This window comes from Ornithorhynchus anatinus, chromosome 1, assembly GCF_004115215.2.
Source record: "Ornithorhynchus anatinus isolate Pmale09 chromosome 1, mOrnAna1.pri.v4, whole genome shotgun sequence".
Lineage (NCBI taxonomy): Eukaryota > Metazoa > Chordata > Mammalia > Monotremata > Ornithorhynchidae > Ornithorhynchus > Ornithorhynchus anatinus.
The window spans coordinates 38544918-38568493 of NC_041728.1; the positions used below are offsets into that span (position 1 = coordinate 38544918).

General features: G+C 61.5%; 1 protein-coding gene across 4 annotated transcripts in view; it reads left to right on the forward strand.

Annotated features, from left to right (window-relative positions):
* Positions 1-12840, forward strand: part of MLH3 (mutL homolog 3) — a 31436-nt gene extending 18596 nt beyond the window's left edge. For 3 of the 4 annotated variants that reach the window (XM_029057519.2, XM_029057524.2, XM_029057534.2), the window contains 8 exons: positions 494-566; positions 3425-3496; positions 5279-5390; positions 6824-6983; positions 9764-9787; positions 9915-9993; positions 10246-10397; positions 12152-12840. In XM_029057519.2, the coding sequence (XP_028913352.1) occupies positions 494-566; positions 3425-3496; positions 5279-5390; positions 6824-6983; positions 9764-9787; positions 9915-9993; positions 10246-10397; positions 12152-12274 (795 nt within the window). In that variant the 3' untranslated portion in view covers positions 12275-12840. The remainder of the gene's footprint in view (positions 1-493; positions 567-3424; positions 3497-5278; positions 5391-6823; positions 6984-9763; positions 9788-9914; positions 9994-10245; positions 10398-12151) is intronic. The other variant, XM_029057543.2, reaches the window with a different exon arrangement.
* The last annotated feature ends 10736 nt before the right edge of the window (positions 12841-23576 follow it).

The following is a 23576-nucleotide window of genomic DNA, read 5'->3' on the forward strand; positions in this document are numbered from 1 at the left end:
TACCAGCGCCAGACCCGGGCAGGCCGGGGCCAGGGATGGCTCCGCTGCCCTCTCAACAGGCGGCTCGGGCGGCTTTGGTCCCCCAAGCCCCGGATGTAGGCCTGGCGGACGGAGGCCGGGCCCGGGAGTCAGAAGGACCTGGGTCTTAACCCCGGCTCCGCCGCCTGTCTGCCCTGTGACCTCGGCCGAGTCACTTGGCTCCCCTCCGCTTCAGCGGCCTCATCTGTACGGTGGGATTAAAGAATGGGGGAACTGGACTCGGTTCAACCGGGAAAGCTTCCGTCTCCTGTGAGCGCTCAGTAAATACGACTGACTGACTGAACGACTCTGCCCCGGCGCCTTCGTACGCCGCCCGGCGCTTAATAAGCGATTAACACGTATTAAAAAATGCGGCTCGGTGAGGGTCCTCTCACGTCTACATTTTTCTCACCTCTTCGGGGAGCCTTATGTGACCTTTGTGCGGTATTAAACTCTGCGTGCCGATGTGTTGCAGGTTCTCCGACAAGTGGATAATAAGTTCATTGCCTGTTTAATGAATACTAAGCTCGAAGAAAATGAAAAAGCAGGTAAGAGGGGAGCCCCTCCTTTACCCCGGACCCGGCCGTTCTGGAATGCAGTTTCTCTTAGGCCTCATCCGAAAAGGTCCAGCCGGATGTATTTTTCAGCGTTCTTTTGTGTCAGTACTTCTGTTGTTACAGCCAGTGCTAAAAGTTTGAGTTGGCAGAGGAGCGCCAGAGAAATCCGCGGGCTGCAGAGTAGGCCGAGCCGATCTCGGAGCGAGGAGGGCGGTGCTCACTTCCCTTGCGGTTTTTTTGGATCAAGCCAGGCGCTCTCAAATGGCCTTCTGGGGTTCCTCGGTCCTCCCGAGTCAAGTCCTACCAAAAGTCGCACTCGGTGAATAGTTCTCCCCCTCGTCGTTCTTGTGGAAACAGATTTGGAGCTTCAGTATAAGAATGCACCAAATGTTGAAGCTTCCTGGCTTTCGTTTCTGGCGTCCGGATTGCCTCCAGTGGCCGAAGAAATCATTTTTCCGAATTTCAGCAGACCGGGCTTGGATTTGACGCTCCAGGTTTCGGTCCTCGACCGAGTGCCGTTTCCCCAGGTGGGGAAACGTAAAGGGTCGGCGACTTCATGAGGAAAAGAGGGGCCGCCCTCGGCGGCGTCTGCCGTGTCCGAGGATCGCGGAAAGGGGGGCCGTGCCCCAGGGGAAGAGAGGCCGTCTCCCCGGAGAGATGGGAATTGGGCGCGGTCCCGATTTCGTGGTAGTCCTTACTCTCGGGAGCGTACGTCGGCTCGCGATCCGTCGGGTGTTACTGCCTCATCGTTATTATTCATTCAGTTGTTTCGTCCGGTACCCGATGTCCACTGTTCACCGCAAACATCTGCAACTCCCGCCGGTCCTCAAAGGGGCGTGGGTTACGGGGCTTCGGCGGGGGCCAGCCCTTTCTCTAGTCTTTAACCTCTCACGCCCCGCCTAGATGTGAAGGGGCCGAGGAAGGGGCGGCGTCCTCCCCCCCCCCTCCTCGAGGAAGAGGCAGGGCTGCAGGCCGGTGTCAGGAGCCGAACCCGGATGAGAAAGCAAATGAGTCCTCGAAAACCTCAGCCGAAAGCGCGCTGCGCACAGGCCACCTGCCTCTGCATTGTTACTTTGTACCCTCCCGACCGCTTTGTCCACAGTAGGCGCCCAGTAAATGCCGTCGAGTGGGTGAAAGAATGAGAAGCGTGAACCTGTCTGGCGGAGGTGTTTGTAACGAAGAAAAATAGGATGGGGTTGCAGGAGAGAGAAATGAGGTTCTTTGGGTGGCTGCAGGTGAGGAGACGGAGACGGTGTAATGTTACCGCTTGTTCGGCTGCTCTTTGGTATCTGAAAAGTAATTGAAGGGGGTAGAGTTTCTTTCTTGTTTTTTTCCGCTGCTTCCTCTGCCTGAGTAATAAAGGGAAGTGGTCAATTTCCAAAGAGACGCTTCGGTGTTTTTAGGTCTCGGGAGAACCCGAAAGCCGCTGCGATTCCTAAGCACAGATCTTTGGGTGAGGAGACTGTACTAATAATCCTAGAGTTGGGTACTTTTCGGCAGCGGGAAAACTAAATGCACTCCCGGGGGTGCTGTAAGTGCGTTTTGCTCCAAACGATCGTGTTTGCAGCTGCTGGGGCACCTCCCGCACCAACTGGCGACCCCCCTCGGACCCGTCGGGCCTTCCGGGGGCCCAGTTTGGCCGCAGGATCTGGCGGTTTATCGTCCACTTGGGAGTCGTGGAGGGTCCCGACTCTCGGGGAACCTTCCGTAGAGGTGTGCGGAGGCTCCCCGCCCCTTGGGATGTTCTTTCCGAGACAGATTGGGAGGGTCTACCGGCTCGTGAAGTGGAGTGGCACCCTATCTCCCCACATATTTCCGTCGGCGGTGTTTCCTGAGTACTTTGCGTCTGCGGAGCACCGTGCCCAGCGGCCGGGAGGGTCCGACACGGTTGGCAGGCACGATCCCGGCTCCTCCCCTTGCCTGCCGCCTGACCCCGGGCGAGTCACGTCACTTCTCTGGGCCTCGGTTACCTCCTCTGTAGGACGGGGATGGAGACCGGGAGCCCCACGTGGGCCGGGGGACTGCGTCCGACCGGATTTGCTCGCTTCCACCCCGGTGCTTGGTACGTAGTGAGCGCTTAAATGCCACGGCCGTTCCCTCGACCCCAGCAGGCTTACAAGTCTCGAAGACCGTCGCGGAACAATTTAGAGCTCCTTCGGCTTTCATTTGGCTCTCGAGGAGGAACGCGGATCTCTGTTGTTAGCCGGCAAACCCGTTTTTCCTCTCGCACGCTAAATACGTCGCTGACTGCCAGGCACGACATTGAGCCCCGGAGCCTCACTTAATCGGAGGAGAGGAGGAGCCGAGGCGGGGGTGGTGGTGGCGGTCGGAAGGGGGGCGCGCCGAGGAGCCGAGCGCTCGGGACGGCGCCGTGCAACGCAGTGAGTGCCCGGTAAAGAGCGTCGGCCGAGGCTGCTGTGCCGGGAATGGTGGCAGAGGCTGCGGGAGAGAGTGGGCCTCGGGCAACTGGAGGAAGGAGATGCAGGAGGAGAAGCTGGAGATCCCAGCTGGGCCTCCCCCCAGCTCTTCTATTTCTGCCCCGCCTTTCCCGGGGCCCCCGTCTCTCAGACGCGTCCCCCCGCCAACGGACGACGTCCGATGAGGTGGTGCAGCGGGACGCGTGGGAGCTTGGGTCGCCGGCCCACCCGCTCCCCCCGTTGACGTGAGAGGCGGACGTATTTACCGAGGGCTTCCTGTGTGCGGGGCAGCGTTCTGAGCTTCAGGGAGAGGACGGTCTGACGGTAGGCCGCCACCCGCCCCGCCCCGCCCCGATGGGTCCTTTCGCTCCCAGCCCCAAGCGGTTGGGAATCCGGGCGCCCCTTGTCATCCACCCCCTCTCCCGTTTCTAGGTGGAAACCTCATCGTGTTGGTGGATCAGCACGCGGCCCACGAGCGGGTCCGCCTGGAGCGACTCATCGCAGGTGAGGATCCGGTTTTCCGCGTCGCGGCGGCCTGGGTGTGGAAGGGGGCCCCGGGATCCGGCCCCGAGAAGCGGCGGGGCCGGGTGGGTGGTCGGAGTACGGGCCCGGGAGTCGGCTGGTCGTGGGTTCCAATTCCGCTCCGCCGCCTGCCTGCCGGGCGACCCCGGGCGAGTCTCTCCACTTGCCTGGGCCTCGGTCACCCCATTCGGAAAACGGGGGTGAAGGCTCCGAGCCCCAGGTGGGACGGGGACCGCGTCCAACGTCATTACCTTGTGTCTACCACGGGGCTTGGCGCATAGTAAGCGCCCAGCGGGTAGCGTCATCTAGCAGGTAGAGTTCATTCGCTCAGTCGGATTAATTCGGCGCTTACCGTGCGCAGGGCGATCGGTACAAATGCAACGGAACAGTAAACGGTGACGTTCTCCGTTCCCCGCGACGAGCGCGTGAAAAGTCCGAGAAACCCGGCTGTGAGTCGGGTGTTTTTCGAGCCGAGCTGAGCGGCAGGTGATCTAAACGGAGGGCGCCAGGCGACCCGCGGCCGGTCTGGGCCTCGGATCCCACCCCGGGTGGCCCGTAGGCCCTTTCTCCGTCTCTCGGAATCCTCGGGTCGCGACAGTTGGAAGATGATAATCCGCCCCAGACCACCGGTCGGAACAGCAGGGCCTCGGGACGTGGGGGGTCAGGGAATCATTCAGCCCACGTCGAGTCGGCCCCTCGGGGTGTGTCAGCGGTAGGAGTTCCGAGGCACTCAAGGAATGAGGCGTTTAAGCGTCAGGTGGCCAAACCGGGGGGGGGGGGCCGCGGGGCCCGCAGGGAATAATGACTCATCCCCCCCCCTCCCGGCCCGGGCCCCGCCGGGCCAAGTACTTCAGCAAGCCCAACTCTCTCATCGCCGGGGCCTCGCCGCACCCCAGCCGACACGCTTCCGAGAAGGGCGAGGAAGCTAACGGGGGGGGGGAGGGTTGGCTGCGATTCAGAAGGGCCGTCCGGTAACGCGGCAGGTGCCGTTCCTGCCGGACGGGCCTCGGTCTTGGTGACGACGGAGGGGCCCCGGCCCGGCCCCGGTGACCCTGGGATCGCGATTTCGGGGCCGGTGGTTAGGGAAGCACCGCCCACGCTCTCGCGTGACGATGACGACGGAGGTTGCCGAGCCCCTGCTCCATGCCACGCGCCGTTCTGAGCACTGGGGTGGATACAAGGTGGGATGCGGTCCCTGTCCCACGTGGGGCTCACAGTCTGAGTAAGAGGGAGTCGGGTGAGGTGACCGAGGCACGGAGAGGTTGAGTGACTGGCCCGAGGTCAGTCGGCCAGGCGGATTTACTGAGCGCTGTCTACGCGCAGAGCGCTGTCCTGAGCCCCCGGGGAGAGCGCAGTGCAGTGGAAGTAGCAGGCGCGTTCCCTCGCCCAAATGAGCTTGCGGTCGAGGGGGCCGTCACAGAGCAGACAACGCGGCCGCGCCGCGATTTAGGACCCAGGTCCTCCGACTCCCAGGCCCGGGCTCGTTCCGTTGGGCCCCGCTGCTCTCTCGGCCCTCGCGGTCGTCAGAGTGGGAGGGAGGAGGCGGAGCCCGGAGGCTACTGAAGCGAGAGAACCGGCCGGGCTCCTGTCGGGCGCCTTTTCGGAAGATGATCGGAGCCTCCCAACGTCGAGCGCTCCCTCCCCGATCCGGATTCGGAACGTCGCCCGGCTGCCTTTCCCCAGCCCTCTCTTCCGTGCGCTTGGCCTGCGGCCGATGAACTCCCCAGTTCCGCCGTAGGCCGACCGACTCCCCCTGGCCAACAGATTCCTACGAGAAGTGGCCGCTCAAAGACGCCGGCCGGCGAAAGTTGCTCTCCTCCGCTCTGATCCCGCCGCTGGAGATCGTGGTCACGGAGGAAGAGAAGAGGCTCTTGCGGTTAGTACCGGTCTTTGAGTCGGGTCGAGTACGGACGCGTTGCCCCCTTAGCTGTTCTTTTTCCTGTCTCTCGTGGTGCCTGTTAAGTGGTTACTCCGCGCCAGGCGTTGTGGCGAGCACTGGGGTAGACACGGGCTGGAGAAGCGGCGTGGCTCAGTGGGAAGAGGGAGGGCTTGGGAGTCAGGGGTCGCGGGTTCCGATCCCGCCTCTGCCGCGCCTCAGCCGGGTGACCTGGGGCAAGTCGCTTCACATCTGTGTGCCTCACTTCCCTCGTCTGTCAGATGGGGGAGGAAGCCTACGAGCCCCACGTGGGACAACCCGACTCCCTCGTACCTACCCCAGCGCTTAGAACGGTGCTTGGCCCGTAGTAGACGCTCGACAAATGCCATCCGTCATCGTTATAATTATTACCGTTAGGTGGGACACAGTCCGCGGCCCTCGTGGGGCTCGCGCTCTTCATCCCCCTTTTACCGGGGGGGCAGCTGAGGCCCAGACAGGTGAAGTGACCTGCCCAAGGACACGGCTGGCAGATGCGGGATTAGAACCCGGTGCCCTCGGACTTCCCGGCCCAGACCGTGTCCTCGAGGCCACGTTGCTGCTCCGGGAGCTTATTCCGGGAGCTGGCGTTTAGGTCGCTGTCATCCTTTCCTGGAACTGCCGGCGACAGCGGCGGTTTACATATCCCGATGATGCGTGCTAAGCACTGGGGTTAGATGCGAGCCGCGGTCCTCGTCCCCCCCCCCCCCGGGGGATCACCATCCACCAAAGAGGGGGAGCAGGTACGAGCCGTGGCGGAAAGTGAATTCGTTGCGGTAATTGCTTCCGTGCGTCCTGCTTCGCCTCGGCGCGTTCTCCAGCCTCGGCGGGCGCGGCAGTAATCGTGCCGGGTGGCACGTAGATCCCCGGGAGCTGGGGAGGGACAGCTTTCGTAGTCCTAGCGAGTCCCTGGAAGAGAATCTTTACTCGCTCCCAGATAACGGGAACCGCTGGAAACGGGAGGGAAAAACTTGCAAGTAAGCGACCGCCCGTGATTCCTGGTTTCTGGAGTCCAGTTTAGATCACCCCCAGTTAATCGAAACGCGGCGTCGGGTCCCTAAAGGTGCCGGGTACCGTGGAGGTTTCTGGCCGATTTGAAGTACCCCGGGCCCCTCGATTCGAAGCCAGCCTCCTTAAACACCGTCTCCAGAGCGTTGCCCGTAAACGGTAGTATGTTAGCGAGCTTCCAGGGAGGAAGGGAAGTATCCCCGGAGCTCTGAGGTCCCAAAAAGACAGGGAAGGCGAATATGCCCGAAGGGGGAAACGTGAGTATACGATCCGACCGACAGAGGTTCCGCGCGATGCATTTCAAGTGGGATTTGGCAAATCCCCCGGCCTCGTTTCGGCCGGCGCCCGGAAGCCTGTCCCAGGACCACGTCCGAATCTCTTCGCTTCAGGTGCTGCTGTGAGAGCCTGGAGGATCTGGGGCTCGAGTTAACGTTTCCGGACGACAGCGGGTCCCGGGTCCTGGTGGAGAAGGTGCCGCTGTGCTTCACTGTGAGAGAAGCCAGTAATCTGCGTCGGGGAAGGGAGCCGGGGACTCAGAGCATCGTGAAGGTGAGGCCTGGGCGCAGACTTGGAGCTGTGCGCTTCCCTTGCGGGCTTGGGCCCCGGGGTGATCCGAAACCCCTGGGCCGGGAAAGGGGGTCACTGGCTCGACTTGGTGCCGCCGTTCTCACCGACAGTCAGTGCTGTTGAGCGCTGACCGTGCGCGGGGCACGGTCCTAAGCGCTCGGGGGCCTGCGATAAAACGGTTTTATGCATTCATTCATTCATTCAGTCGTACTTCCTGAGCGCTTACCGTGCGCAGAGCCCCGTACGAAGCAACAGAGACGATCCCTGCCCGCAGCCGGGCTCGCAGCTTGGGAGCCGGAAGGACCCGGTCCTGGTCCCGGCTCCGCCACCTGTCCGCCGTGTGACTTTGGGCAAGTCGCTTAACTTCTCTGGGCCTCCGTTACCTCGCCTGTAAAATGGGGGTGAAGACTGTGAGCCCCACGTGGGGCGTGGGCTGTGTCCAACCCTGTGCCTACCTCAGGGCTTAACAAATACCGTTAAAAAAAAAAAAAATATATATATACATATATATGACTGTTAGATTCCCCGCCCACAACAAGCTTGCAAGTCTGGTTGAGGAGACAGCTTCTGCCGCCCTCTCGAGCAGAAATCTTTGGCCCATTTAGTTCTCTAGGACTCTCCCCCCCCCCCCCGCTCCCCGCCTGTATAAGAAGAAGAAAGAAAAAGGCCTCTTCCAGTTACTGATAAGATCAATAGGAGCCTTTTAACGTTATCTAATCTCCTTGATTTTCGGACCAGAAGGCTGAAAACGGAGCGCATTTCAATCTGAAACAAAACATGACACTCTTCGGAGAGTCTCCGGCCTAGGAAACCCGGCTGGTGGGGAGCGATTTGTTTCGTTCTTTGGTTGCGGTTGAATTTTAAAGGGTCCGGCGCGGTATTGATTCCCGAAGCGGAGTAGACGTGAGCATCTCGACTTTATCGACCGTCCCTGAAGCAGACCACTGGCACAGTCCCTCCCCGAAAGTCTCCCCCGCCACGGAGCCGGGTCGAACGAGCGGCTTTGACGTTACGGAAACGACTTAATGTGAATCGGGCCTTGAAATGCCCCGAGCGCCGGGTGGGACAGAGGAACGGACCTTCATCCACCCCCCATCCACCCCCCCCCCCACCCCCACCCCCACCCCCGAGGCTTGCGGCTTCAATTTTACCATCGGATGGAAACCCGGCTGTGAGGGAGGATGAGAACGTGCTCCGGGGGGAGTGTTCTGAAAGCTCCGTTTCCCTGGGTTTCGCTAGAGAGTTAGCCATCCCCGGTCATGTTTCCGTTTAGCTTTCCCGTCTCCTGGTGTGGTGGGAATGACGAGGCTGCGATCTTGACAGCGTTGACACCCGGGGGCAGGTTTCGGGTTGGACATTTTCTGCGTTTTGGGGGGAAAAAGCGGTGTGCGTGTTGGGGCGGGGGCGGGCCGGGTGGGCGCGGGCCGTCCTCGGTCGGGGAGGGGAAAGGAGAGACACGGTGAGGGGGGTTTAAGCTCCACCTTGAGACCTCACCCCGCCCCCAGACACAGCATGAGAGCCGCCAACCCTCTCCTCCCACCCGGGGAGAGAGGGTCTGGAACCGACAGGTCCACTTGGCTGGACGGACGGGGGACGGCCCGCTCGGCCTCGTGTGGGACGGAGGGACTCGCGGCAGCTCCGCGACATCCGGCTTGCCGGGGGGGTGTGGGTCTTCCCTAGTCCCTGGGGCCCGATGGGAGAGAGGAGCCTCGGCTGGGCCCCCGGGGAAAACCTATCTGTAACCGTGTCACCGAGCAGAGAAGACCTCTAGGTTTTGAGCAGAAAATGATAGCGTTTGCGCCGCGTCTCAGAGCGGCACCCCCTCCCGTAGTCGGAGACACGTAGGCTTCGGGGGCCGCACGGGCCGGTAGCAAGGAACAGTGTTCCGCGTGCAGTCTGTAAAGCTGATTTGGAAAAGCATGGCCACGCGAGGCAAGGAAAAGCCATTGACGGGCCTCTGCCAAGGACGTGTTGTTGTGGCCAGAGCGGAAGACGACATTCACCAGAGAAAGGCTTTTGAAAATTGAAACGTCCCTAAGCCGAAGAAAGAGGCTGGCCAGGAAATGCTTGGGGGGAACTCGGGCGTGTGTTTCTTCCTGCCGCCCTAAGCGAGCGTTAGGTTAAGTGGGCTTGTGCTTGAGGATTTCCGGTGGGTGGTTTCAGGTCTCACTTTACATCTCCCAGCCTTGTTCTAACTGCCGCTTGGTGAAAGATCTCCCCGATATTTAATATCAGCTGGATTTCGACAGCCGGTTAGTTAGAAAGTCCCTCCGGCCAACGGGAGCCGTCTCTGGATCGAGACTTGATGGGAACCGTGGATCGTAAACCCCCGGTGGGCAGGGAGTCCATCTGCCATTTCCGTGACATTCTCCCGACTCCCTGGGACGGCGATAACGATGACCCAGATCCTTCGAAGAAGAACCCAAAAAACAAGACGACCTCCGAGAGGGGTTTACGTTCGGAAGCGTTGTCATCATCCGTTAATCTGCACGCGGCTTTTCCCGTCCAACATTCCCGAGAACCTTTTCAGGAATTTGCTCATTTCCGTAGGATGGGGAAAGAGAAACCCCGCCTAGTGATCATTCCTAATCACAGAGCAAGTCATTTCCACGGTGGCCAAGTTTAAGAACTCCTTGGGGCCGTGGGTGCTTTGAGGCCACTGAGAGCCAGTCGGGCCTGTCGAGCAGAGAGTGGGTAGAAGGAGTGCCGTGAGGCCGCAACGCCGCGACTGATTCGATCCTCTTTCCTATCTCCCTCTCCAGGAACTCATTCGAGAACAGGCGGAGGTGAGGAGTTGTCTTGATGCGGGGAGGCGGCGGCGCGCGGGTGGGGGGGGGGCGGGGGGCGGTTTCGGTCGCTCCTTTTCCCGCGGTAACTCGCTGAAGACTCCGCTTGGCTCCCTCCCGCTTTCAGCTCCTGCGAACCACTGGAAGAGCCCAGGCGACGTTGCCGTTGACCGTCAAGGAGGTGTTGGCCTCGCAGGCTTGCCACGGTAAGACGGCCGACCTCCTCGGTTCCCTCGCCCTCCCCTCCCGAGAGATCCTGAAATCCCCGCCTTCTGGACCCAGAGCCCGTCGGGAGCGTCGTGACCCCGCGGGCTAGGAAGGCAGCTTGAAAGGCGAGACCCGAGCCCTCGCCTTCTTCCGCGGTCCCTGGAACCGACTCAGCCGGATCGGGAAGGGCATCCGCCCCCCCCCCCCCCCCCCGGCGCGTGCCGTAACGTTTCCCTCTCGTTTCCCCTCAGGAGCCATTAGGTTTAACGACAGCCTGAGCCTAGAGGAAAGCCGCCGGCTTATCGAAACTCTATCCCGGTGTCATCTGCCCTTCCAGTGTGCTCACGGGAGACCTTCCATGTTGCCTCTGGCGGATCTAGACCATATGGAGGAAGAAAAACAGGTACTTAGCGCCGAGCAGTTTGACTAAGAATAGGAAACGGAAGGAAGCGACCGTATTTCCCGCTTCTCCTCTTCCCCGGACCACGCCAACTTGGCCCCCGCTCGAAGTGAGGTTTCAGACCTGTAAACAGGAAGAGGGAGAGAGGTGGCGGGAGGAGGAAAGTAATGAATTTCCCAGTCCCTCCCCCGGCTCCTCTCAGAGCTTCGGTGTCCCGAGGACGGAATGGTGCGGAGATTCAACTGGTGGCAAATGCGAATAATGGGCCCCGGGTTGCTTCCGCTGAGCCCCCGTAAGTAGCGGTGGGCCCTTAGTGTCCGATGCCAGCTGGCCTGAGTCTGCGTGGGCTGTGGCACCTCTGGTCCCTGAGGCCGCAGGGTCGTTCTAGAAACGCAGCAAACCGAGCTTCGGTGAAACTGGGCCCGGGCTCGGGAAGGTTCTCTCAGGCCCCGCCGTGACGCGCGGCCCGGGGGACGGAGCCCGGCCCTGGGAGTCAGAAGGCCCTGGGTTCTAATCCCCGCCCTGCCGCCTGTCTGCTGGGTGACCTCGGGCACGTCACCTGACTTCTCTCTGCCTCGGTCCCCTCCGCTGTGGAACGGGGATGAGGACCGTGAACCCCGTGTCGGGCGGGGGCCGTGTCCCACCCGATCGGCTCGCGTCTACCCCGGTGTTGGGTACAGGGCCCGGGACGTCGTAAGCGCTTAACGGACACCGTAAACCAAAGCGAAACTTTAATGGAGAGGTCAGCTTGCGGCCTTTCCGGAGGGCCTCTGTGTTCCTCGGAATCGGGGCCTCGATTAAGAGTTCCGGTGTGCGTGTTCAGAGGGGGCCGAGGAGACCTCTGGGCCAGATGGCCACTGATGACGTCAGCGATGCAGTAAAGACGCCAAATGGTTTAAATTAAGAGAGCGTTTTCTGTCTTCATTCTAATCTCTAATGGATCAGAACGTGGGAGCGTTGTCAGAACGTCCAAGGTGCTGCCTCCCAGATCTTTTCCTGGTTTCGGAGGACAGTGAAACTCTCCTTTAGTAATAACGGCCGAATTTACCAAGCGCCCACCCTGGGCAAAGGTCCGTCCTAAGCGCCGGGGGAAGAATAACACAGGGTGAGACTTAGACCGCTCCCTGGTCCCCAGGGGGCTGAGGGTAAGTCGGCGACAGACGCGGGAGGACGAAGTCGAAACAGTAAAAGGCCCAGAACAACGTAAAAGACGAGGAAAGCAAGTCGCAGGTCGGGGTAGGGTGGCCGGAGGGAAGCTTCTAAAATCCGTGCGGGCCCCGACCAGTTGTCGCTACCGAAAGTCCTTCCCGGCCCTCGGGCCTGCGCGGGGCAGATCGGGGGCGGGGCACGGAGCCGGTCAGGTGGGAAAGGCGAGCACCCCGGCCGCCGGTGTCGGGGTCCCCGCCGTGGCCCCGCCGGCCACCCCCCGGGTGGGTCTGGCCCTCGCCCGATCCTCGGGGCTGTGATTTCCGCCCCAGCCGAGCCACTTCAACGTTACTCACAGGCTGGAGCGGCCGGTTCTGCCTCACGGAGAACGGCTGGAGGGGCTCCGGGCACTCCCTCGGAGGAGGGAAGCGGGCGATCTGAATTTCACCCTAGATTTTGGCCCCGGGCGAGGCGAAATCCTAGCCACCTAGGCTTGACCGGAGCTTAATCTCGGCCAACGTCAGGAACTTAGCAGTCGGCCCCCGAGAGAACGGGCCGCGTCTCTCCTCCTCCTTTGGAATCGTCCTCTAATCCCGTTTCCCTCTCGGCAGCCGAAACCCAATATGGCTAAACTTCGGAGGATGGCTCGGGCCTGGCATTTGTTTGGAAAACCGGCGGTCCGCAGTCAGAGCCAAAGTCCACAGCCAGCCGCATCCCCTCAGGAACCACCGTGAAGGCGGAATCTTCAGACGGTTGGATTCTCACACGGCCAGAACTCGCCGGCTCGGGACCGTATCTACCGGCTCTGCCTTCCAAAACCGAGACGCGATTCTTGATTAAATAATAAATAGAAGCGGCGGGGCAGCGAGCGGGGGTGAACGCGGGGCCTCCGTCCAGAGACGGCTTCCGACGCACAGGGCATTCGATATGATTCCCCTCTGAGCCGGAAGCCGTCGAGGCTGGAGATGGGCCCTGGGGAAACCGGTGTGCTCGCTCCGACCGCGGAACCCCGTGATTTGTTATTTTGAAAGCAGTCTCCCTTCACCCTTCTTTTTCTTTACCGTTGGTTGTCATTTAACTTGCATTCGTGAAGCGCGCGTGTATCCCTCACCCCCCGGAAGTGGTCGCCCCGGACCCCGTCGCCAACGGGCCTGGACTCTTCTCGCTTCCTCTCCGTCCTCACCGGCTCCCCTTGTTTCTTCCCGAATTCCGAATCTCGGGCTGTATCCTCTTCCCTCCCGCGGCGTTGCCCGAGTCCTCCACCCTACCCGATAAAGATAATAACGATCATAAAAAGGAATCGTGGTGTTTCTTGTGGGCCAGATCCCATACTAAGCGCCGGGGCAGATTCAGGGGCGTCGGGTCGGACGCGGTCCCGGCCCCCGGCGGGTTCCCGGTCTATGTAGGAGGGTGAACGGGGATCGAATCCCCATTTTACAGGTGAGGAAGCGGGGAGAGTTTTAACTGGCTTTAACTTCTCTAGGGATTCCTGCACTTGGGCCCTTAAATGGTAGTAACTCCCTTCCAAAAGAACGGCACCTCTTGTCGCAGATGTTGTCCCGTTGGTCGTTTTCCACGAATCACGCCGTGGGCAAAGCCTTCAGAAAATTGCACTTCCTCTACCCCTGATTCGTTCTCCCCACCCGAAGCCAAGCCAGTTGTCCAAGGAAGGAGATTCGCGTGTTTCTCTCCTAAGTCCCCTTGTCCAACCACCCGTAGACGGGAAGCTCGATCTAAACCGAGTCTTTCCCATTACATTTTAAGCGCATTCCTCGGCATTTTTCCCTTCTAGACCGACTGCGAGCTTCTTGTGGACGGGGAACGTGCCCGCTGGCTCCGTTGGGAATGTGCTCTCCTAAGCGCTTGGTACAGTTCTCTGCATATAGTGAAGGCTCAGTAAATACCATCGATTAATTGATTCACGTGCGCCCTTGTTGGGTGGTGACCAGCCTTTTGTTACCCGGCGAGAAACCTGATTATGGACAACGAGGAAACGGGTCAGCTTTCAGAATTTTTTTAGAGTCTCATTTTTGGGAGCTCCCCGCTCCAAGTGAGACGGTCGAAAAATGCAGCCGGTCTTATTTTTTAAGAAAATAAAACCAACGCATTCCTCCAGCTCCCAGGCAGTTGAAAAGCCCACCCTCGAGAATCCAAATCTCACCACAGCAGCAGCGAGCAGAGGTCACACGGTGTCACCCGTCGCCGGGGACGGGTTCGTTCGGGATCGGCGCGGCGAGAGAGAGAGAGAGAGAGGGTGGGGGGGGGGCGGGGACGGAAAGCCTGGGTCTTGCATAGAATGCGTTCCGCGGGGCGGATTAATTTGGTTATTTAGATGCAACGCATCGACCTTCCCTTTCGGGAGGAATGTGGCGTGAGGGCTTCGCTAACAGTACTCACATGGTCCTCGCGCTTGGCAGAACACCCGGGCCCACCCGGGCGGAAGCCACTTAGGGTTTACTCGCACGCGGTGAGGCGGCCGGCTCCCACCTTGCGCGCGCCCCGCTCGGGAGGAATCCGCTTACGCGTTAAACCCACTTAGGCGTTACCCATATACGGGGAGGCGGCTAGCTCCCGCCGTGTTCCCGTCCCACTCGGGAGGCACCCACTCGGGCATCGGACCCACTTGGACGTTACTTACCCACGGCGAAGCGTCCGGCTTCCAGCCCCACGAGCGCCCAGCAGGACGGGGCGCAGGCGGAGCGGCCTTCTCACGCTCTGGACAGAGGCGACCCGCAGCCGGCTGCCGCGGGTCCCGTTCCTCCGCCCGGAAGGTTAGAGGCGGCGGGCGTCTCTCGCCTTGGGTGCTCTTGGGCCGGTCCGGCCTCCGGCCTCGGTTTATCCCGTCTCTGCCCTCCCCCCGTCCTCTGCCCCTAATTCGATGGGCACGGGGGCGAGGGGCACCTTCTGTGTTCCCCGCCTGGGCTGTCCACCTGGCAGGGGCGGGTCTCCCACCCTCACTACCGAGTTGCGCCCGCCGGCCCGGGAGGTCACGAGAAAGCATTTGACCGGGGTCACCTTGGGACACGCGGATAACAAATCCACGGATACCGCCCCTTAATTGGACATCCTGGGGACCGTTGACGAGGGGCGGAAAGACTTGATCGAAATTTCACTTCTTCCCCCAGACCCTGCCTTACGGCGGCGGTCGGGAGGGTGAAATGGAAAAAGATGAGCCAGGGGAATCCAGGCTTCTGGATAACGCACGGCGGGGAGGACCGTCCCCCAGACGGGGGGGGGGGCGGGCAGGTGGTAGGCACGTGACAGGTCTTCCGGTGCCCCGGGGCCCGTCGGCTGGCGGCACGTCGTGGCACGGTCTCCAAGACGGGGAGAGGAGAACGGCTCCCGGCCAGCCCCCGGTACCGGGCGAGGACCGGAAAAGATGCGGTTGCCAGGAGAGGCGGTGAAGAGGAGAGAAGAAGCGGAAGTACCGAGGGTGAGCGCTCTTTTCCTTTCTCTCTTCCTCGCCTCCTCCCCCGCCCCCCGCCCCTACCGCAGCCACAACCCGATACCCCACGGGAGGCCAGCGAGCCGGTCAAGCTGTGGCCCCAGCCGTCGCTCTGGGCGCGGGGTCAGAGCGGAGGGGAAGGGGGTGGATTCCGGAGATGTCGGGAAGGCGGCGGCGGAAGGATTTGGTGGCGGAATACGCGGGTGGAAGGAGAGAGATGAATCGGGGGTAACGCCGAGGTTGCGGGCCCGGGAGCCGAGCCGGTCGTAGAGGCGCGTGGACCTTTGCTGCACCAAGACGGCCACCTGATCCGGGTTTCGGACTCCTCTAAGCGGTAAGGATTCTTATTCTTTCTCTTTAGAAGATGACCTCCTGTGGCCCAAAGCAGGACGAATAACCGAGGTGGGGACCCAGCGAGCTTAGATATTCACCAGCCTCTAGGGTAGGCCTAATGACGATACGCCTAATGATGATAAGACGTATGGGGCACTTCGTACGGGCTTCCAGGCGCCGGGGTAAACCCAAGATAACCAGGGCCCGTTCCGCGCGGAACCGCCGCCCTGAGGGATACGGGTATTCTATCCCCGTTTTACAGATGAGGAAACTGAGTCGCACGCAGCGGGTCAGTGGTGGAGCTGGGACTCGGTGACAATACCGGTTCTTGCCAAGCGCTTCCTATGTGCCGAGGTCAGACACAGTCCCTGTCCCTCGTAGGGCCCGCACTCTCTGTCCCCATTTTCCAGAGGAGGGAACCGAGGCCCAGAGGAGTGAAGTGACTTGTCCGAGGTCGCGCTGCAGACGTGTGACGGGGCCGGGATTAGAACCCAGGTCCTTCTGACTCCCGGGCCCGGGGCTCTAGCCGCCAGACCACGCTACCTCCCGCTAACCCCGTCTCTCTCTCTCGCGCACGGAACCGAGGAGCCCCAACTCCCAGTTGCGGGCTATTTCCAGCAGGCTACGCCGCCGATCCCGCCACACCGCCCTGACGTCTAGACCTGCAAGCTCGTCCTCTAGACCGGAAACTCAGTGTGGGCGGCGAGCACGGCTACCGACTCCGTTTTCCTGCGCTCTCCCAAGTGCCGTGAAGAGCTCAGTAAATCCCATCGATTCATCGGCGGGGCGGAGGTGGCTTTGAGGCTACCTGGGGGATCCGCCCAAGTGCCGGCGTCTCTGTGAAGAATGAAGCTGCCCCGGGGGGAGATCCACTTCACCTCACCTCACGTGCCCGCTACCCCAGTGCTGAGCACGGGAAGTTCGTCCAGTCTGTTTATTGAGCGCTCACTACGGGCAAAGCACTGTACTGAGCGCCTGGAGCACCACAGAACGTTAAACGGACACGTTCCCGCCCCACGACGAGCCCCCGGCCCGGGGTCGTTCACCGAGTCCGGATCCGGGTTGGGACGAGAGACGGTCTCCCGCGTTCTCAGCCGTTCCGAGTATTTTTCCTTTGGGAAAATGGCTCTAGACAATCCACCGAGGGGGATCCAGCAGCGTTTTTGACCCTAAGGGCACAGCGGGGACGGTGTCTGCCAGACTGTAAACCTTTTGAGGGTAGGGGTGGTTTGGTTGGTTGGTTTTTTGTTTTTTTTTTTAATTAAGGCTATCGTGCCTTCCTAAGCGCTCAGTTCGGGGGTCTGCACCTCGTGAGCCCTCAGTAGATACCGCCGACGGATTTGCTGGCAAGAGGGGAACGGGGCTCGGGAATGGCGGGAAGGCTTGGAAGGGTTAACCAAGTCAGAAAGTCCTACTCGGAAATCTTAGTTCTTTTCAACCCCGCTCGGAGACCCTAAGGTCTTGACAGAACAGACCTGGGCGAGCGAGGCAGATGATCCGGCCGGAGAAGCCGAGGGGACGCCGGTCCGTCACGCGCCCCGCCACTCGTCGGCCGTGTGACCCCGGGCGAGCCGCTCCGCCTCTCCGGGCCTCACGTCCCTCATCTGTAAAATGGGGATTGAGACTGGGAGCCCCACGCGGGACATGTGTCTCCCCCGGCGCTTAGGGCAGTGCTCGGTACGTAGGGGCCTCGGGGCTAGGGAGTCAGACCTGGGTTCTCATCCCCTGTCCTCCGCTTGGCTGCTGGGTGACCTTGGACAGGTCACTTCATTTCTCTGGTAGAGCGGGACCGTGAGCCCCGTGTGGGACGTGGACCGTGTCCAACCGGATTACCGGCCCCTAGTACCTGGCGCGGAGTACGTGCTTAAGAAATACCATCAAAAATAGCGTTCACCGGGGGCTCCCCCTGCGCAGAGCACCGTGCTAAACACTTGGGGAAGTCCAATATCGCCCCCTTAGCTGGCGACGACTATTTAGGGTCCCCATCAATCCCAACAACCTCCCGGAAGCTTTCACGGGCAATAAACCAAGGCTAAAGAGCCTGAGAAAATTCCACAGGCATCGGGCATCATCACGTCTAGCCTCTTTTAATATCCAGATGGAATTTTCGGTCATTTCCAGTCTACTAGACATGAGCTATTTCTTCTCATTCATTCCAAATTGGCACACCCTTGTTTTCATATTGCGGCAAGGTTGGAGATTTTCCTTTTCCTGCGCTAACATTTATTTTTGCTTCTCTTCTAGTATAAAGTCCCAGTCGTTTCCGTCACCGACCAGGATCGGGTTAGGTGGTAAGCGGCAGCCGAAGAGAGAAAAACTAGTGACCGCTCGGCGACGGCCTGAGACACTTCATACGCTCTGGGACGGGGAAGATTTGCTAGCCGTCCCATTCTGTTCTTCCTTATACCTGCTCTGCTCTGTATAATGATGCTAATTAGGGTATTTATTAAGCGCTTCCTACGTGCGGAGAATCGTTCTCAACGCTGGGGTTCGTACGGGTGAGTCAACATGTCCCACGTGGGGCTCGCAGGCCGAATCCCCATTTTACAGGTGAGGGAACCGAAGCCCAGGGAAGCGACTCGCCCGAGGTCACGGGGCAGACAAGTGGCACGACCACTTGTCTGTTGGGTGACCTTGGGTGAGTCACCTCGCTTCTCTGGGCCTCGGTTCCCTCGTCGGTAAAACGGCGATTGAAGACTGTGACCCATCCCCACGTGGGCCACGGACTGTGTCCAACCCCATTAGCTCGGATCCGTCCCGGCGGTCGGTACGGCGCCCGGCTCACAGCGAAGCGGCGCGGCTCAGTGGAAAGAGCCCCGGCCTGGGAGTCGGGGGTCCTGGGTTCGAACCCCGGCTCCGCCCCTCGTCAGCCGGGTGACTGTGGGCAAGTCACCTGACTCCTCCGTGCCTCAGCGATCTGTAAAATGGGGATGAAGGCCGGGAGCCTCACGTGGGACCACCCGATTCCCCTGTATCTCCCCCAGCGCTTCGAACAGCGCTCTGCACGTAGCGAGCGCTCAACGGTTACCGATGTGATTATTATTATTCAGAGTAAGCACTCAAATGCCACAACCCCTCCAAAAAAAAAAAAAAATCCCCAAACCCGGTGGGGGGCAGGCAGGGAGGGAACCCAGGGACCCTCCCCACCCACTTCCGTGCCCAAACCTCCCCAGATCCCCGAGATCATCGCACCCTAAGGCCACTATTACCTCATTCCACCGAGGCCAGCCCCGTGAATGCCTTTTCTTCCTCCTCCTCCGCCCTCGCCCCGGGGCCGGCGGGAATTCCGGCAGCCGGTTTAAGGCCTCGACCTCCTTTCGGATGCAATAATCTCACTCTCGAAACCCCTCCCTCAAACCAAATTCTAAGGCACCTCCGTCTTAGGGATGTATTACTAGCAGACGTTTCTTGGATCGGCAGCCCCCCGCAGAATTGGCAACCCCACGTGGATTTGCACCCACCTGTCCCACCACTGACTGCCACTGACTGCTTCTTCCGTATTCCCAGTGGACTGGGTTCTCTTTTGACGAGGAAAACGGACCTCGAAATCCGAGAGACCTAAGGCTTTCATTAGCTAATCCTCCATCGGCCCATCGGCGGGAAGCGGCGCGGGCCCAGTGAAGAGAGCCCGGGCCCGGGAGGCGGAAGGACCCGGGTTCTAATCCCGGCCCTGCCGCTCATCCGCTGTGTGGCCCCTGGGCAACTCGCCTCGCTTCTCCGGGCCCAGTTTGCCTCATCTGTAAAATGGGGATCAAGACTGCGACTTGCCCGGAGTCAGACGAGCTGACGAGTGGCAGAGCCGAGATTAGAACCCATGACCTCTGACTCCCAGGCCCGGGCTCTCTCCACCGGGCCGCGCCGCTTCTCCCAAGATAATCTGATGGGACACGGTCCCCGTCCCCCACAGGGCTCGCGGTCTTCAATCTCCATTTTACGGATGAGGGAACTGAGGCACAGAGAGGTTTTAGATAAGGGAAATAGTTGAGCGTAACGATATCCACGTCCGTGCTGTTGGGCTTGGGCGAATATCCAAGTGCTTAAGGGGTATCCTCGTAAAAATCCTCTCAGAGCCCGGGCTCCCTTCATTTCATTCAATAGTGTTTATGGAGCGCTTACCGTGTGCGGAGCACCGTACTAAGCGCTTGGAATGGACAGTTGGGCAACAGAGACGATCCCTGCCCAATAAACCGGGGAGACAGGTAGCGAAGCGAAACGGAACAAAAAGAAGACAACGTCAACGGGATAGAGTCGAGGGGAGGTGCGCCTCGTCAACCCAATAAATAGGGTAGTGAATATATACAAATGAGCACAGGGCTGAGGGGAACGGGGAAGCGCAGAGGGAAAGGAGGGGGGGGGCTCAATCTGGGAAGGCCTCCTGGAGGAGGCGAGCTCTCCGGAGGACCCCGAAGAGGGGAAGAGAGAGTTTGGCGGAGGCGAGGGGGGGGGGCGGCCCGGGACCGCGGGAGGAGGCGGCCCGGGGGGCGGCGGCGGGACGGGCGAGAGCGGGGCCCCGGCGAGGAGGCGGGCGGCGGAGGAGCGGAGCGTGCGGGGCGGGCGGGAGAGAGAGAGAAGGGGGGTGAGGTAGGAGGGGGCGAGGGGACGGAGAGCTTCGAAGCCAGGAGTGAGGAGTTTTTGTTTCGTGCCGAGGTCGATAGGCGACCGCTGGAGGGTCTCGAGGAGGGGAGTGACGTGCCCGGAGCGTTTCCGCAGGAAGATGATCCGGGCAGCGGAACGAAGAATAGACTGGAGCGGGGAGAGACGGGAGGGGAGGCCGACGCGGTAATCCAGCCGGGATATCACGAGAGCCCGGCCCGGCACCACGGCCGTCGGGATGGAGAGGAGAGGGCGGATCTCGGCGATACCGTGCAGGTGAGGCCGGGCGGGCGCCGGTGACGGACGCGTGGGGTGAACGAGAGGGCCCAGTCGGGGACGACACCGAGGTCGCGGGCCTGTGAGGCGGGGAGGACGGCGGCGCCGTCCACGGTGACGGGGGGAGAGGACGGGGGTTCGGGAGGGAAGGTGAGGAGCTCGGTTTTAGCTCCCTCCCGACATTCCTCTCCAAGGTCTTCGCGGGAGCCGTCTACACCCACTGCCCGCAACTCCCGTCCGATTCCCTCCTTGACCGCCTCCAATCTGGCTTCTTCCCCCGTCACCCCACGGAGGCCGCCCCCCCCCCCCCGGGGCTCCCCGGCCATCTCCTCTCTCGCTAAACGCGACGGCCTCTACTCCACCCTGATCCTCCTCGACCTCTCATCCGCCTCGGACGCCGTGGATGGCCCACCCCCTTCTCCTGGAAACGTCCTCCGACTTGGGCTTCGCCCAAACCGTCCCGGTTCTCCCGTCTCTCTGGCCGCTCGCTCTCTTCCGTGGGCTCCTCCTCTGCTTCCCATCCTCTCGCTGTGGGGACCCCCCCCCCCCCGAGGCCCAGTTCCGCGTCCCCTTCCACGCCGGCTCCCCGGAGGACTCGTTCACTCCCACGGCTTCGGCCGCCATCTCTGTGCGGACGACTCTACGTCTCCAGCCCCGCCCTCTCCCCTCCTCGGTCTCTCATTCGCGCCGCCCTTCGGGACATCTCCGCTTGGACGTCCCGCTGACGCCTCAAGCCTAACGCGTTGGAAACAGAATGCTTCGTCTTCTCGCCCGAGCCCCGTCATCCCCTTAACGGCGGGGCTCCGGTGGAGAGGGCCCCGGCTCGGGAGTCAGAGGTCACCAGCGCGAATCCCGCCCCTGCCGCTCGTCAGCCGTTCCCTCATCTGTAAAATGGGGATTAACCGCGAGCCTCACGTGGGACCACCCGGTTACCCTGCGTCTACCCCGGCGCTCAGAACGGTGCTCTGCGCATAGTAAGCGCTTAACAGATACCGACATCATTAACTCTCCCGTCCCCGGAGGCCATCCTGTCTCCCAAGCCCATTAGCCCCGGAAGCAGCCTGGCTCCGTGGAAGGAGCCCGGGCTTTGGAGTCAGAGGTCACGAGTTCGAATCCCAGCTCCGCCACTTGTCAGCTGTGGGGCTGCGGGCGAGTCACTTCACTCCTCTGGGCCTCGGTTACCTCCTCTGCAAAATGGGGATGAAGACCGTGAGCCCCACGTGGGACGACCCGATTCCCCTATGTCTACCCCAGCGCTTAGAACGGTGCTCGGCTCCTGGTCAGCGCTTAACGGATACCGACATTATTATTATTATTATTATTATTATTATTATCATCAACAACTCCTCTCTCTCATTCAACCCCCATATTCAGTGTCACCAGCTCCCGTCGGTTCCACCTTGGCGTGACTAAACATCCGCCCTCTCCTCTGCGTCCAAACTGCTACCGTGTCGATCCAACCGCTCTTGGTCCTCCGCCTCGATTACCGCCTCGACCTCCTCGCTGACCTCCCTGCATCCGGTCACGCCCCACTCCAATACTCCGCTGCCTGGATTATTTTTCCGGGGGGGAAAAAGACCCCAAACCCACTCAGGCCACGTCTCCTCACTCCGCAAGGACCTCCAGGGGTTGCCCGTGCGTCTCCGCGTTGGTCGGTAACCCCGACCGTTGACCTGAAAGGCCCTCGATCACCTCGGCCCTCCTAACCCGCCTTGCCGACCTCCTACCGCAGCCCCGCGTCTTCCCTTCGCTCCTCCGCCGCCGACCTTCCGACGGAAAGCGGTGTCGCCTGGCGGCAAGAGCCCGACCCGGAAGACGGGGACCTGATCCCAGCTCTGCCGACTGCTCGCTCCGTGACCTTGGGCGAGTCACTTAACCTCTCTGTGCCGCCTTAGACTGCGCGCCCCCCGCGGGATAGGGACTGTGTCCATCGGGATGAACCCGTACCTACCCCGGGACTTAGCGCTCGGCTCATAGCGAGCGCTTAATATCATAAAAAAAGAAACGGGACGCTCACCGTGCCGCGATTTCGGCTGTCTCGCCGCTCACCCCTCACCCGTGCCCCGACTCCGGCCCGGAACCCCTTCCCCCGTCATAGGATGATGATGATAACGACGGCGGCATTCGTGAAGCGCTTACTGTGTGCCAAGCACCGTACGAGAGGCGGAGATTTAACTTCTCGGTGCCTCGGTTACCTCATCTGTAAAATGGGGATTCAAGACCGTGAGCCCCACGCGGGACAACCCGATGACCTTCTGTCTCCCCCAGCCCCTAGAGCAGCGTCCGGCACGGAGTCGGCGCTTGCCTGAGACCGCCGCGATCGTCGTTACGAGATAATCGGGTCCCCCACGGGGCTCGCGCGGTCTCGGGACGGGGGAGAAGAGGTTTCGAATTCCCGTTGCGTAGATGAGGGACGTGAGGCGCGGAGACGCTAAGCGACTCGGCCAAGGTCGCGTAACACCCGAGTGCCGGAGTCGGGATCGGAACCGAGGTCCTCCGGCCACCGGGTCCGCGCTGTCTCCGGGACGCCGCGCCGCTTCGCGTCTGGAAGACCGTCCCCCTCCCCGCCCCGGGAGCTTTATTAAAATCCCGTCTCCTCCAAGAGGCCTCCCCTCACCCGACCCTCGTCTCCCCTACTCCCTCCCGCCTCACCTCGGCGTTGGCGTTTCCCCGCTTTATGGGCCCCGCCGTCCGGCCCCCGGCCCCCGGGTCCGTACCCGTTAACTCCTTTCTTTACCTCAACCTATCTCCCCCTCTAAGACGTAGGCAGGGAACGCGTCTACCACCTCCTTCCCGCTGTCCTCTCCCAAGCTTCCGGCGCTCTGCGCGCGGTGAGTGCCTAACGGGTACGAGCCATGGAGCCCCGCGCGGCGCGCAGAAGCCCGGCCCGGCATCTCCGCTCTCTTCCCCCGCCGGGCCCCACCGGTCGTGTCGTCGTGCTGCCGGTCTGGAACTCCCCGCTCGCCCCGATCTCTCGGACTCCGGCCCGCCCCACGTCGGAGCCCTTTCCAAACGTCCACCCGCTCTGCCGGCCCTCCCCGCTTCGTCCACGCCGACGGGGCCCGCACCTTTCGCTCCTCCGACGCCAACCCCCGCCCCGTTTCTCCGGCTCGCCGCCGGCCCCTCGCCCAGGATCCGCCCGCCCGCCCTCGATGTCGGTCGCGCACTCTCCTCCCCGACTTTCCTCCTGTCATCTCCTCCGAGAGGCCTTCCTCGACTAAGCTCTCTGCTCCGGGTTGCCTTTCTGTATGTACCCCGCACCGCTCCATCTCCGCGGCGGTCGCGGACGTATCTTTACGCTTCTCTGCTGCCTCTTCTCCTTTCCGCCTACCCCTCCGGACTATAAACTCCCCGGGGGCGGGAACTCGACTGCGCTCCCCCCCCCCCCC